Source organism: Pinus tabuliformis, chromosome 4_1 (genome assembly GCF_031772625.1).
Source record: "Pinus tabuliformis cultivar Carrire ecotype Pingquan chromosome 4_1, CPIR1, whole genome shotgun sequence".
In the NCBI taxonomy this organism is placed as follows: Eukaryota; Viridiplantae; Streptophyta; class Pinopsida; order Pinales; family Pinaceae; genus Pinus; species Pinus tabuliformis.
Window position 1 is genome coordinate 740,826,935 of NC_142303.1, and position 13,739 is coordinate 740,840,673.

The 13,739-nt window shown below is 31.3% G+C and overlaps 1 protein-coding gene across 1 annotated transcript; it reads right to left on the minus strand.

Moving 5' to 3' along the window:
• Positions 1-1,057: 1,057 nt before the first annotated feature.
• LOC149178272 (uncharacterized) lies at positions 1,058-3,591 on the minus strand. Its single transcript, XM_089423588.1, has 4 exons — positions 3,348-3,591; positions 2,578-3,059; positions 2,201-2,487; positions 1,058-1,996 (listed from the first exon to the last, which is right to left on the minus strand). Exons 2-4 carry the CDS (start codon positions 2,774-2,776, stop codon positions 1,058-1,060), a joined length of 1,425 nt encoding a protein of 474 aa, XP_089279714.1. The 5' UTR covers positions 2,777-3,059; positions 3,348-3,591.
• Between the last annotated feature and the right edge of the window lie 10,148 nt (positions 3,592-13,739).

The following is a 13,739-nucleotide window of genomic DNA, read 5'->3' on the forward strand; positions in this document are numbered from 1 at the left end:
CTACAAGGATGGCTTTTGAGGGGTTCTACAATAGTCATTGGAGAAATTAGGTCCTTAGGATTTAAGGAAAAGTTTTAATGCTAAACATTTCTTTTGCAGAAGGATGATGAACATTGTATTATTTGTTTTAATATGGTGTATGGTATGTGTTGATGTTAAAAGAACATGCACATATCTTATAAGTTCAAGATAACAAATAACAATGGCATTTTTAGTTATATGTTTATTGACATGGTTGCTTGTCTCTAGCTTTGACATAACAACCATAATGGTTGAGGTTACACTATGTTGAGATTAAGACATATAATATTAAAATTTAAAATAAAAATACTAACGTACAAGCACAAACTATTATCGCAATTGAGATTATCTTGGGTGCTTGGGCAAAATGACCATGATCATTCTGGCTAGTGTGATGATGATCTATAATCCCTTTAACAAATATTATTGTAATAGCTCTGTCATAGATCATATAAATATTATTATATTGATTTTAGACTTAGATATCTCTTGCTCTAACCCAACTAAAATATAGCTCTAGTAACTCACTCACCCTAACCCTCCACTAAGATGTAAGCTAATTTGTTTCTTCATAAAAATTACAAACCATTCTCCATAATTATACAAAATATAAATAAAAATGAAATATACAATAATATAAAGGTTAATTTAAAAATTCTATCCTTAAATATCATTTTTTTTTCAAGTGAAAAGGCAACATTAAAACAATTCAATTACTGAATGATATCTGACTTAGACAGAGACTCCATGTATACAGAGAGGGATTCGATTTCATCGCCTGCGGATTTGGTATGACAATCAGGTTACTGATAATTAACTGATACACTCTTTTAACAAATCAGGGAAAAAAAGTTTAGATACGGAAAATTTATAAAAAAATATTATTAATTAATAGATATTTCTGAATAGAGATAAACAATAATTTGTTTATTAAAAATAATAAAAATATATTATTAATTTATATCAGTTTCACATTAATAACAAAGTATCAGTTTCACATTTTGTTTTTTGAGCAAAACTTCCCCCATAGCATTTTCTAGGCGTCGTTATTCCAGAGAGAAGAAATGTCAACAGAAGGAGCTGGAGAAAAATGTGGTTGACCAACTGGTCGATCGACCAGTAGACTACAAACAGAAAAAGTCATTTCGGCCTTCATGTCTGTACTCGAATCGCCCTCTTCAAAACTGCCGAGGACGTGCTGATCCAATGCCTTTTTTGAGAGATCATCGGTAGCCCACTGAAAGCTGTTGTCCGAATTATTTACTTCCATACTATTGATATCGTTATTAGCTCCTGTAGACTGATTTGCAAAAGAGATTGAGGATGGCTCTGTTGCCCTTAATACAGATTGGTTGACGAGGGCCTTTGAAACTGCATATGAAGGATGCAAAGTAGAAAAATATGGATATGTTGCAAATTCCGGTTTTGAACAATTAGATGGTAGTGGCATAGGTTGATTGCGTGAAATAGGAGTTGGAAAACCTCGCTGCTGCTGAATCCCCGTCTGTTTGTTAGGTATTGCACTAATCTGATCGTGCCGCATATTGGATGTTGAGAAAGGTGCAGTGGTAGGCATTATATTCATATAAATGCTGAGATCATTCATATTATTGTGCATATTTGAAGAATGACTGATGAGTCTAGTCATTTCTGATAGATGATCAGAATTATCAGGATAGCAGGAGCTGCTGCCACATTGGAACTGGTGTAGACAGTTTCCTGTCAAATTGGCCATAGGTTCCATCGGTGTGGAGAAGCAGGACATATCCTGAACCGTTGCAGAAGTACCCGACTCGCTTTCAGAGGATCTTGCTTCCGGATCATTCGCTGCAGTTTCGTTGCAAGGGGATTTCAAAAGTGAGGGCAACGATGGGGAACGAGGTAGATCAAAAGATGCGTTTCTACTTATCAGCCCTATGGAACTCTTCCTCCCTCGTGCACTCTTCTTAAAAATCCTGCACACCACCCAGTCATCCTGCAACATATCCAACAATATAAACCTCAGGTATGTTAGCGTTTGGGTGCAGTTATCTCCTTTATTGCACTCAGAGCTGTTTTATAGCCCTGGTAGGACAGATCCGGCATTCATAAAATTACAAAATCTCCTGAATAAAAAACTTAAAGGTAGATGAATTTATACACTATTACTGAATGTATAGTATGAATTGTGTTAACCGACCAGGTTGCAATATTTTGGCAGGTGGTCATACGAGAATTTGCCCTCGAGACGATACTCGTGCATTACCCAGTTTGTTTTCTCTCCTTTGGGAGCTCTGCCTTTGTAAAATACCAGCGTTTTCTTCTTTCCAACCAGTGCAGACGATAGTGAATTGAAAACCCCTCTATCGTTTCCAGTGGTTTTCCAGTATCCAGCCTGTGTGGCTCTGTTGGTCCGGAGTCCTCTCGGATATTTTCGGTCCCGTAGGCCAAAGACGTACCATTCCTTCTCCCCCATTTTAGCTTTCGCTGCACACATGTCATCTCCAAATGTTATATCATAATACCTACAATATGGATACCAGATCCTATGATGCAATAATTAATAGCGATATATACCTGGGAGATTCCAAGGCTCACACTTGGTTAAGTCAGCCTCTCCAATTGCAAGGCCAGAGATGGTGCTGTCCAGTATCTTTTTGGTAAGATAGTAAGAGACGAGTTCCTCATCCGTGGGATGAAATCTAAACCCCGGAGGCAGCTCGCTGGGCACCTCGGCCTCGTACGCGCTACTGATTGGATTTAATGTCGACTCCATTCCCAATCAAATATGCTCCCCTGAACCATCCACAATTGAAATTGTGTTATTTTTTTTCAAATCTCACTTGGAGCAGCTTTCAGGTGGAGCAGCTTTCAAGCTTAAATAGTCTTGTTCGGAATCTGATCACAAAGCCTATAAGAAAAACCTCCTTATCTAACCACAGACACAGTTGTGTTATAGCTAATTTGATCAGGTGAAAGCGAGTACCGAACTCTAGGACCTTGCCTGTTAATAACGGCCTCTGTGATTCTTCCCTCCAAGAGCCTGGAGTGTTATAAACCTACATAATGATAACAATCAGAATAAATCTCGAGGTGAGACATTTCTTCACAAATTGAACGCCAACCTGACACTAAAAATACATCAAATTCTGTCATATTTTGAAATATTTCTAGAATCTGTGGATCTCATATGAAAAACAGATTAATGTATATTATATTTCAAAATATTCTGGAAATATGCAATCCTAATCCGATATAAGAAAACACTACACATTGGTATTTATTGGAAATATGTGTTGTGAAAAATCTGCAATCTAAATAAAGATGGTTATACTATAGTCAGATACCCCTATGTTTGTTATCGCTTCATCCATTGAATGCAGGAGTGAACAAAAGTGCGCCCATGAAAGCAAACATAAATGGGAATTAGGGTTCCTGCCCCAGTGCACTTATACATAAGCCTGTATCCCTGCATCACCAGGTGTTTGATGTCATTTATCCATCAGAAAATTAAATTTTTCACCCAGTATAATCCGAAATCGCGACCCATCCAAAGAATTTCCCTTCTACCTTTTATAATGGTTTGTGTTTTATCCTCTCATCTCATTTACGAATCTATGTTTGTATTAGAGCTGTAGGTAATGAAACACCTATGCTCCACCATGAAATATGCAGCAATTAGCAAAACATTGGCCACCTTGTTCAGTGTCACCAAACAGCCTATCTGTTTGAATTTACCTCGTGCCCTAATATATTATTTAATTAACGTTCCATCCGAACACATTGACTTTGTCCAAAGTTTCGGTAGTTTTGTTTAACCACTCTTCCTCCTTGCATTGCAAGAGAAAATCTCTTTCACCTTCCCAATGACCTTTACTCGACTAATTTGCACGAGATTACAGTTCCTGGGAACCTTCCGAGTGTTTTAGTGCATTATAATTTAATTTGGGAATCAATAAATTAATATTAATCAAGATGAATCGGACAAAAAATGACAAATAACACCGACAATCTCCGATATATTTGAGAAAATCATGTGCCAAGTATGTTTACAGAGATTTTGATTCAGTAAAGTATTTTCGTTTCTACGTGTCATTGTAGCGTGTTGTGGTTTGAGATCTTTTAAATGACGAGACATATCATCGAATTGTTCACATCACAACTTTTTAATCGAGGCTACCCTCTACAAATCATCTTTCCTCCATCGGAATTTTTAAAGTGGTCCACTACATTTTATGCTTACCGGACACAAAAAGTGTTTGAAGCGATTTTTGTTCCTTTCAATATTTGCTGTTATGTTTTCGTGTACGAGTAGCAATCAGAAATTTTAACTTTAAGTGGTATACCATGTACATTTTGAGCATTTAAAGACGTGTTTTTTTAAAGGATGTTAGAATTTTTATTTATATCGGAAATTCTGTACATATAAAATGCTAGTAGGGTTATATAGGTTACATGGTTGACTAATGTAGATAGGAATAGTATTATTGAAGTTAAATTTTACTTTATTATAATTAAGTAAATATTATTTAATTAAATTTTTAATTTTTTAATATAAAAAGTTAAATGTCATTTTAATTTTTTTTTTTTATTATAATGGCTATTTCATTTGAAGTTTATTTATTTAATCTTATTTTCTTTAATCTTATTTCTTTATTAGAGTTTCTATGAAGCTCATGTCTTATTGTTGAAATAGTTGAAATAAACAATAATGAAATAAATTATTAACTACTTAAATTAGGATTAGAGCTTAGCTTTATTTGATGTATCGAGAATAGGAAGAATATACACTCTTTATTAAATCTCACTCATCCATGTAATTTTTAAAATCAAAAAATAAACATTTAGGTGGTCTTATTGTGAAATGGACAAGTCTATTTGGTAATTACATGAATTTTATAAACCAGGCCAATGAGATGAGTTAAAGGGTTGATGAAGGCCTATATATTTAGGAAATTGGTGCAAGAAAATATGAGAACCATGACAATATAGTTGACAATAATTCAAATGTTAGGGTTGGAAGACATTTAAGTCACTAATAAAACTTTTAGTAATGGGAAAACTAGTGGTCATCACAATCTGAAGTTATCCCCGCCACTCTATTTCAAATCCCATGGAGGGACATGTTTATCCTCTTTAGATAAGGCTTAACAAGTAGGCTCTCAAACCCTCTTAAAGTCTTGGCTCTTGCTAAATCATAAATCTCTAATATATCTAGCTTGCTAGTTGTTGGATACAGCGTTGGTGTTATAGTAGTAGCTGCTAGGGTGGTTGGATATTCCACTGGTGTTATAGTGACAGCCACTAGGTTTGATATTGGGCCTAGCCTAGAATACTCGAGGGAGTTATCCATACACCATAGCAAAAAATGAAAAAAATCATAAATCCCCATTTGTAGAATGCAAACAACCTAATAGATGTAATCACAACTAGGGAAACCATGAAGACTCACCCTCACTTATGATAGAGATTCTTTATGGAAATAGGCCTATCCTAGAATATTCTAAGGAGTTATCCATACACCATGGCAAAAAAGGAAAAAAAAATCATAAATCCTCATTTATAGAATGCAAATAGCCTAATAGATTTAATCACAACCTATCATTAAATGATATACTAGGGAAACTATGGAGATTCACCCCAACTTTATGATAGAGATTTTTAATATGGAAATAGGCTTTGTCACAGTATCATAGGTCAATATCATGATTTGTGAATACCACATGATGAAAAACCATAAATCATTTCATAAGACACTTGTTTATATGATTTTTTTTTTAATTGATTAATTCAATTAAAAGGGAAAAAAAACATAACGAAATTGGAAATAAATCTAGAACTTTGATTTTTGTATACTACTAAAAATATTTTGGAATACTATATGGAGGTTAATTCCCTAGTATCCACATAATAATTATTGATAATTAAACTAAAATTCCAAAAACATTATTTCAAAATAGATAAACCTACTATATCATTTTGTTTTTATAAAATTTTAAATATACTTTAAAATATATTTTAATAGTAAAAAAATCACAAATTTTATTTTATAAAATATAAATAATTAAATAAATATAACCACAACTTTTTATTAAATACTAATCATTAAACATATTCTCTTTTAAAATTAAAAATATTACCTGATATTTATAATAATAGAAAATTTCAAATATAACATGCAAACACATTCATAAAATAAAAATAATATTTCTAAATAATTAAAAAAATATAAAAATAAATAAATATTATCACCTCAGTCCACGCCTTCCATGCGTACCGTGGAGTATAAAATCACTAGAACATCAAGAAGAAAAGGGTTGGCAAATTTACATTTACACGTTACTGCTGTGGAAAGTAATAGATATATTGTATCTAAATTTCTGTGATGGAATAGATGTCATGCTTAAGTAAGAGTTTGCATCATTTTTCGACTACTTTTGAATTTTCTTTTGAAAGATGATCATAGTTTAGTCGAACTTTATTTGTTTATTTCATCAGTTATCTTCGACGGGAAGTTAGGAATTTATAGTTCTGTAGTATCAAAACTAAATATATGGAATGGGACATGTTATCACAAGAATAAAGGAATTATATCTCAAGATTATTTATTGGAAAGTAAAACGATTTGAAAAATTGAAATTAAAATAAAAGGAATTTGGTATAATACAAGCTCATTAAGAATTTATCAATAAGAAATGTGTGATAACGTTAATCTATTATCAATTAGATATCACCCAATAAATTGAATTGGGAGAGTTAAGAAAATAGAGATAGAAAAGAATATATGTATATATATATATATATAAGGTTAGTGAATATTTTAACGATTTACAATAATAAGTTAATAAAGTTTATTAAATGTTAATAATTTTTAAAATATTAATTATAAAATATTTGATAATATTTTCATAAAAGAAATTTCATTGGATTTTAGATTCTAAAATATTTGGACGACATATAATATTAAGGAATTTGATCCAATAAAATTGGCTTGAACTAATCTTTTATAAAATATTGAATTTTTCTAGATTATTTTTTCGGAAAAGTGAAATTAACTATTTAATGGAAAAAATTAACTTTTAAAATTTTCATGGATTATAACATCATTAATTGAAACAAAATGAAAATTACAAATATATATATTTTTTTGTAATTTTTGATATGGTAGATTATATTGTGTGTTATAGATGTGAGGAAAATATTTTATTATCTCCTCTTATATTTTTTCCCTATTTGTTATAGTACACACACAAATCAATTCCATGGTTTTGCTTAATTAGCTGAACCATCAATTTATAACATGATGTAGTTCATAGGTTTAAATATAGATATGCCACATGGGTTTACTAGTTATTATTGTGGTTAGCAATGACCCATCATACTTCCAACTATTTCGGGAAAAATGATGAGACCTATAATGAGAAAAAATAAGACACTTCCCTTGGCCATCTAGGTTGAAATTTCACGGAGGTTTGTTTCAACAAGAAATGGATTTAATTTAGCCACTTTGGTAGAAAATGTGAGGTGCACATCAAATATATATCCATTTCTTTCTATTAGGTTTGCAAGTTATTAAAAATATTTCACTGACTTAATTAGTTTAAGATGGGAGAAAATGTTTCCAATTAATTAAATCAAATTGGGTTTGGCTTTAATGGATGAGAAGAGAACTTATTATCATCATCACATAGTTTGAAATATTTTCTTTGTCATTCTTACACTAAATGGTAAAATACTAGTAATCTCACTCTCACGTAAGGGCTTGAGGGTATGGCAAGATGTCTTCAAATATTATTTACTAAAATATGAGTTGAGTTGGTTGAACCAACCAGCTAAGGTATGTTGTCAATAGGGAGGCCATAAGTCACAAGTTCAATCCTCCATGCCTCCACTCAATCATCCAATTTACCCAATGTTATTTAGGGTTCAATTCCCCCTTCATATGTAGAGAATTTATTAATCAAGTAATAACATGCACATGGATATCATGTAGAGTCTCAATAAATTGTTTGAAGGTTTACAATGTTGCAGCAATGTAGAATGACATGAATTCATCCAATTGAGATAAGGAAATATGTTAGTAATCCATATTTAATGTGAAAATACAGCATGGACCATTTAGGGTTTGACCATACACTATGTACACCATATTGAATAATGTATCCTAAAACATGGTGTAAATTTTTTTGAAGTAACCATGAAAAGTAACTAATATATCAAACATTCCTTAATATTAAATTGGCCAAATAATTTACAAGATTATATTCATAAATGTAAAGAATGACCAACATAAATTTGTCATTGGTGAGAATAAGAATGAGGTTGTAGAACTCATAATTACATATATATCACGGAGGTTTCACTTTCATAGAAGTGGGATCAATTTCAAAAATTATCTGTAGAAGAAGTTGAAAGATACATTTCATAAAAGCATTGAAAATTAGGTTAAGAAAAATGACAAAGATTTAATCTATTTTCATCCTCTTTATTTCCAAAGAATTGAAAAGTGTTTGAGCTATCTGAATGAACTTAACTGCAATTAGGTGAATGGATAAAATATTTTCAAAGGAAAAAAAAATAGTTTAAATAACTAATCCTAATGAACATGAGTAAATTTTATTGTGTTCTATAGGAAATTTCACATCAACTAGACTAATATAAAAAATAATGATAAGGAATATCCCTTCAAGTATTTCATTGGTTTATTGATTAGATGATAGGAAAAATGGTTAATAAAGGACACCTGAATGCAAGTAACAAGACCATGTTCTAAAGGGAAAAATCAGAAAAATCATAAAGAAATAACTAGGCAATGAAATTAGGAGAAACAATATAACTGATTTAAACAAAATGTTAAGAGGATGTATGGTTTACAAACTTTGAATAAGGAAAGTATATAGGAGAATATTTGTTGTCATAATATGAAATTAGGACATACAAAGAGGGATTACTTGCCAAAAACCAAGGACATGGAGGAGACAGTGAAGAAGCTTGAAGGAAACATGTTTAAAAGATTAACTAGCCTATAGAATTGAGTTTCAAAACATAACGTAGATATCTAGGTTTTCTATTAGCATTCCTAAAACTTCCATGCTCATATTTGTCATAGTAAATGGATAATTAACTCTAGTTACACACATGATGTAATTAAAGATCCTTCTTCCTCTTCATCACTGAGTGAAGACAAAGAGAAACAAATATTTATAGCGTATTACTTTTCACTTATTTTGTTGGTTGTGGCTATATTAAATTTCATAACAATGTGACCATTGACATATACCATGTACAAATTTTATGTGGAAATTTGTTTTATAATCCCTAAATAAGAAACCTTGGCATGAAGGTAGAATTTTGACTAGATCAATTTGTTATGAAGGATACATCAAAACATTTTTTGTGTTGTCACTTGGTGATTTCATAGGTATATCCATATATTTTATAAATTTTGTAAAGTTTGGATGAAATATTCAAGGGAAATCGCATCATAGGTCATATTGGAAGCTAGAGTATAATTTATCATGAAATAAATGGACCTCTAATTTTTGGAAATTAAGTTTGAGAGTGAAATACAACATGGTTAGTGGAATATATAAGGTAGTTACCAATAATGAATTGTGTGAAATATCCATGCATAGAAAGTATCATCAAGCTACCATTAAACAAAGGAAAGGTTGGCGAGGAAAGATTAAGATGGAATTTTCCTATAGCCAGTTATGTTCGTAGAGAAAAGCATTACTAGATAGTGCAGTACATGTAATGAAATTCATTGATCTCTTTCATCACTATACATAAGTATAGTTTTTAGAAAATAGAGTAATGCATTTGAAATTTTAAGGGATTTAGGCCAACAATGAAAAAACAATGTAATCAATCTATGAAACATTACATATCAAATAAGAAGGGTGGAATATCTATAAAATGATTTTAAAGATATTTATCACATAATTATATACCTTGGAAAATATATATAGATTACACATTCTAAAAAGAAGGTGTTTATAAAAGAAATTGTCAAAATTTTGTAGAAACCTATTATTTACATTAAGCTACAAGTTTGTCAACTACTGTTTTCATGAAATTCACCTATTCCTCAAATTATTTGTTAAATGTGTTACCATCAAAAGTTGTTTATGATGTGATTCTAATTGAAAAATCGACTAGAAGGAATGCCCTCAATTAGAGATCTAAAAACATGTGGATGCATAGCATGAATTCACATTTTTTATGAGAGAATAAAGAAATTATACAAAAAGATTCATGCTTATATCATGATGGGCTAATCTAAAAACTCAAAATAATTTGAGTTATTTCACATTTCCATATAGGGGATTATCAATAGAAGAAGTATTATCTCTAATGAGAGAATCATATGTACCAATGTGTTGAATTGTTCTCCAAGATTTTTGAGCAACAATCTGTTAGAATTTGTAGGGAATCTAATGTTGATTATGTACTTCATACAACCATCAACTAGATAGTCCACATATTTCCTAAAAATAACTTTGATTTGACTTCATGTAGAAGTAACTACCAAGATATTTGGAAACCACATTCACTATAGTTTTGGTCATCTTGGTACGACAAATCATCTGAATGGGAATTTTTTTTCCCTTTATTGGAAACTAAAATAGTTGAAGTTGTTAGAATTGATGAAAAATATATAAATGACTTAATAAAAATAGAAAGTATAAAAAAAATTCACGATGTTCAACTATTAGAGGTATTTGATATAGATATATTCATATATTAACATCGTCAACCTAAATGGGAGAATGGTATGGTTGATGAGTATCACAATTTGGTGAAAATTGAAATATCATATTTAGTTCCTCAATCACTGTTATTCAGCCATGTCACAAAAAAGATAGATCAATGACTTAAAAATTATCCTCTTTGATGGGAAAACCTCCTTTACATTACATAAATGAGAAATTCTAGGATGATAAAAATGAAATTACCTCCTTTATATATATAGGAATCTAATGGGTTATAATATAACCAGAGCCTACATAAAAATAATAATGTAAGGGCACAACAATAACAATAGGTGGCTTCTATGGGGCACAATAATAACAATATGGGGACTACATGGGCACAACAATATCAATATGGGGGCTACACTAACAATAAAAGTAAGGGGCTACACTAGTATTATAGGGACCTAGCATGTCCTTCCCATTCAAAAAAGTGTTTTCCTAAATGCTTGAGTAGTTTTGGATGCTTATATATAAATTTTCATCCTCCAATCTGAAATCTTTAGTGGATAAGTTCTTATGCTTGATGTGATACTCTAAAATTGATTGATTTTATAGTTGTCAGGTTCTTGTTTCTATGAGTGCTTCAAGTTCCAAAATGATTTTTCCTTCCTTGTCAAGTTTTGGAAATATTTTTTGGACTCTAAACTTGTCACCTATAACCTTATTTAAGCATGAAACATGGAAAATTGGGTGGACTAGGGAAGATGGAGGAATCTCCAATTTGTATGCCATAGCACCCATCTTTTGTAACACCTTGTAAGGACCATAATACTTTCCTAATAATTTATTATATTTCTTAGCATTCTTGAGGTAAATTTGTTTCTATGATTGTATCCATAAAAATAACCAGTTTCCCACATCAAAAATTAATTTGCTGTGATTGTAATATCCCTGTTGTTTCATTCGATTCTACACCAAAGTGATATTATCCTTTAAGAGTTGGAGAACTTGTTATTGATGCTCGACATGATGTTCCACTACTTTAACCTTAGAATTTTCTCTTAAAGATGATGTGATGGATGGTGGATGGTATCCATAAAGTTATGTAAATGGGGTCATTTTTTTCCGTAGTATGGAAGGAAGTGTTATACCACCATTCAGTCAGAGGTAACCACTTTACCCATTTTGTTTGTTTATCAAATAAAAAGAAAGAGATATGCCCTTCCAAAAATTTGTTCACTATCTCAATTTTCTCATTAGATTGATGATCATAAGATGATCTATGAGCTAATTTAGTACTCAAACAAGAAAATAACTCTGTCCAAAAATTTCTAGTGAAAATGGGATCTTTGTCACTTACAATAATCTTTGGTTTTACATGTAGCTTTTGAATTGTTCCCATAAATGCAATAAAAATTGTATTGGCTTCAAATGAACGAGATAATGCACAAAAGAATGCATTCTTCATAAGTCTATCAACTACCACGATGATGATACTCTTTCCTTCGGACATGGGTAAACCTGTGACAAAATCCATTGATACCTCCTCCCATCGTTGACTTGGAATGGATAAAGGTTGTAACATAACCAAGATCTTAATTTTCCCGACTTTATTTTCTTGTAAAACCAAACATTCTGCCACAAAATTTTGAATATCATATTTAACGCCATCCCAAAAAAATTCCTTCTTGACCCTGTGTTAAGTTTTTAAAAATCCTAAGTTCCCTCCTAAGAGAGAGGTGTCCAATTCCAAAAGAATATTTTGTTTGACTTGGTAATTATTACAAATATATAAGTGGTCTTTGTACCATAATGAACTTTTTTCCAGCTAAATGTAACATATGTATTGGGATCTTGTTGCAACTTTTGAATTGATGTCCACACTTCTTCATCATTCTTCCATTCATCTCTTGATTTGATTATCCAATATGGTTGGATAATAGAAATGACACAGAGAAATGCTTCCACATCCAGATCCTTTCATGAGAGTGCATGTACAAAAAGAATTTATTTCGCTTTGTTGTATATGATTTCGAATTCATAAGCCAACATATTTGTGACCCAATTTTGCTTCTCTTCTACAGATATTATTTCTTCCAAAAAGTACTTAAGACTATCATGATCTAGGTTTTAACTTGAAGTTTCTTCCCATTAGGTAAGGTTTCCATTGCTTTAGTGTATGTATTATTTCCAACATTTCCTTCTCATAAATCGGTTTTTGTAAATAATTTCCTTTCATTAGACGACTTTCAAAAGAAATGGGTCTTCCTTCTTACATTACAAAGACACCAAACCTATTTCCTAAGGCATCACATTCCACAATAAAGTTTTTTCTGATGTCTGGCATATCTAAGACTAGTTATTGGCACATTTTCTGTTTAATATGTTGAAAGGGCTTAGTTGATTATAGAGTCCAAGAAAATTCATCTTTCTTAGGTAATTTCATTAGAGGTTTTGCTACTCTCCCATAATTACTAACAAAATTGCGATAATACCTTGTTAATCTAAGAGATCCCCGAAGATGCTTTACAATTGTAGATATTTTTCTTTCCTTAATGGATTTGATTTTGTTAGGGTCTTCCTTAGCACACTCATGAGATAAAATATACTCGAATATTCCACCTTCTGTACTCCAAAGAAACATTTGGATTTTTTTGCATATAATTGTCTCTCCTCCAATAGTTTCAGCACCCTCTCAACATGTTGAACATGATCCTTCCAAAACTTGTTGTAGATTAGTACATCATTAAAACATAATAACAAAAAATTTCAATGAAAGGGTTTGAAAATGGAATTCATCAAACCTTGATATGTAAAAGGTACATTGCTAAGGCCAAAAGGCATGACCAGAAACTCATAATGAACCTCATGAGTTATAATTTTTTTTTTTTTTTTCAGAATGTCTTCAGTCTTGATTCTAATTTGATGATATCATGAACGAATATCCAACTTGATGAAAGAAGTTGATGCATGTAATTCATTCAACGATTCACCAATGAAAAAAATGGGAAATTTTTCTCTAAGGGTGAGTTTGTTGTGATA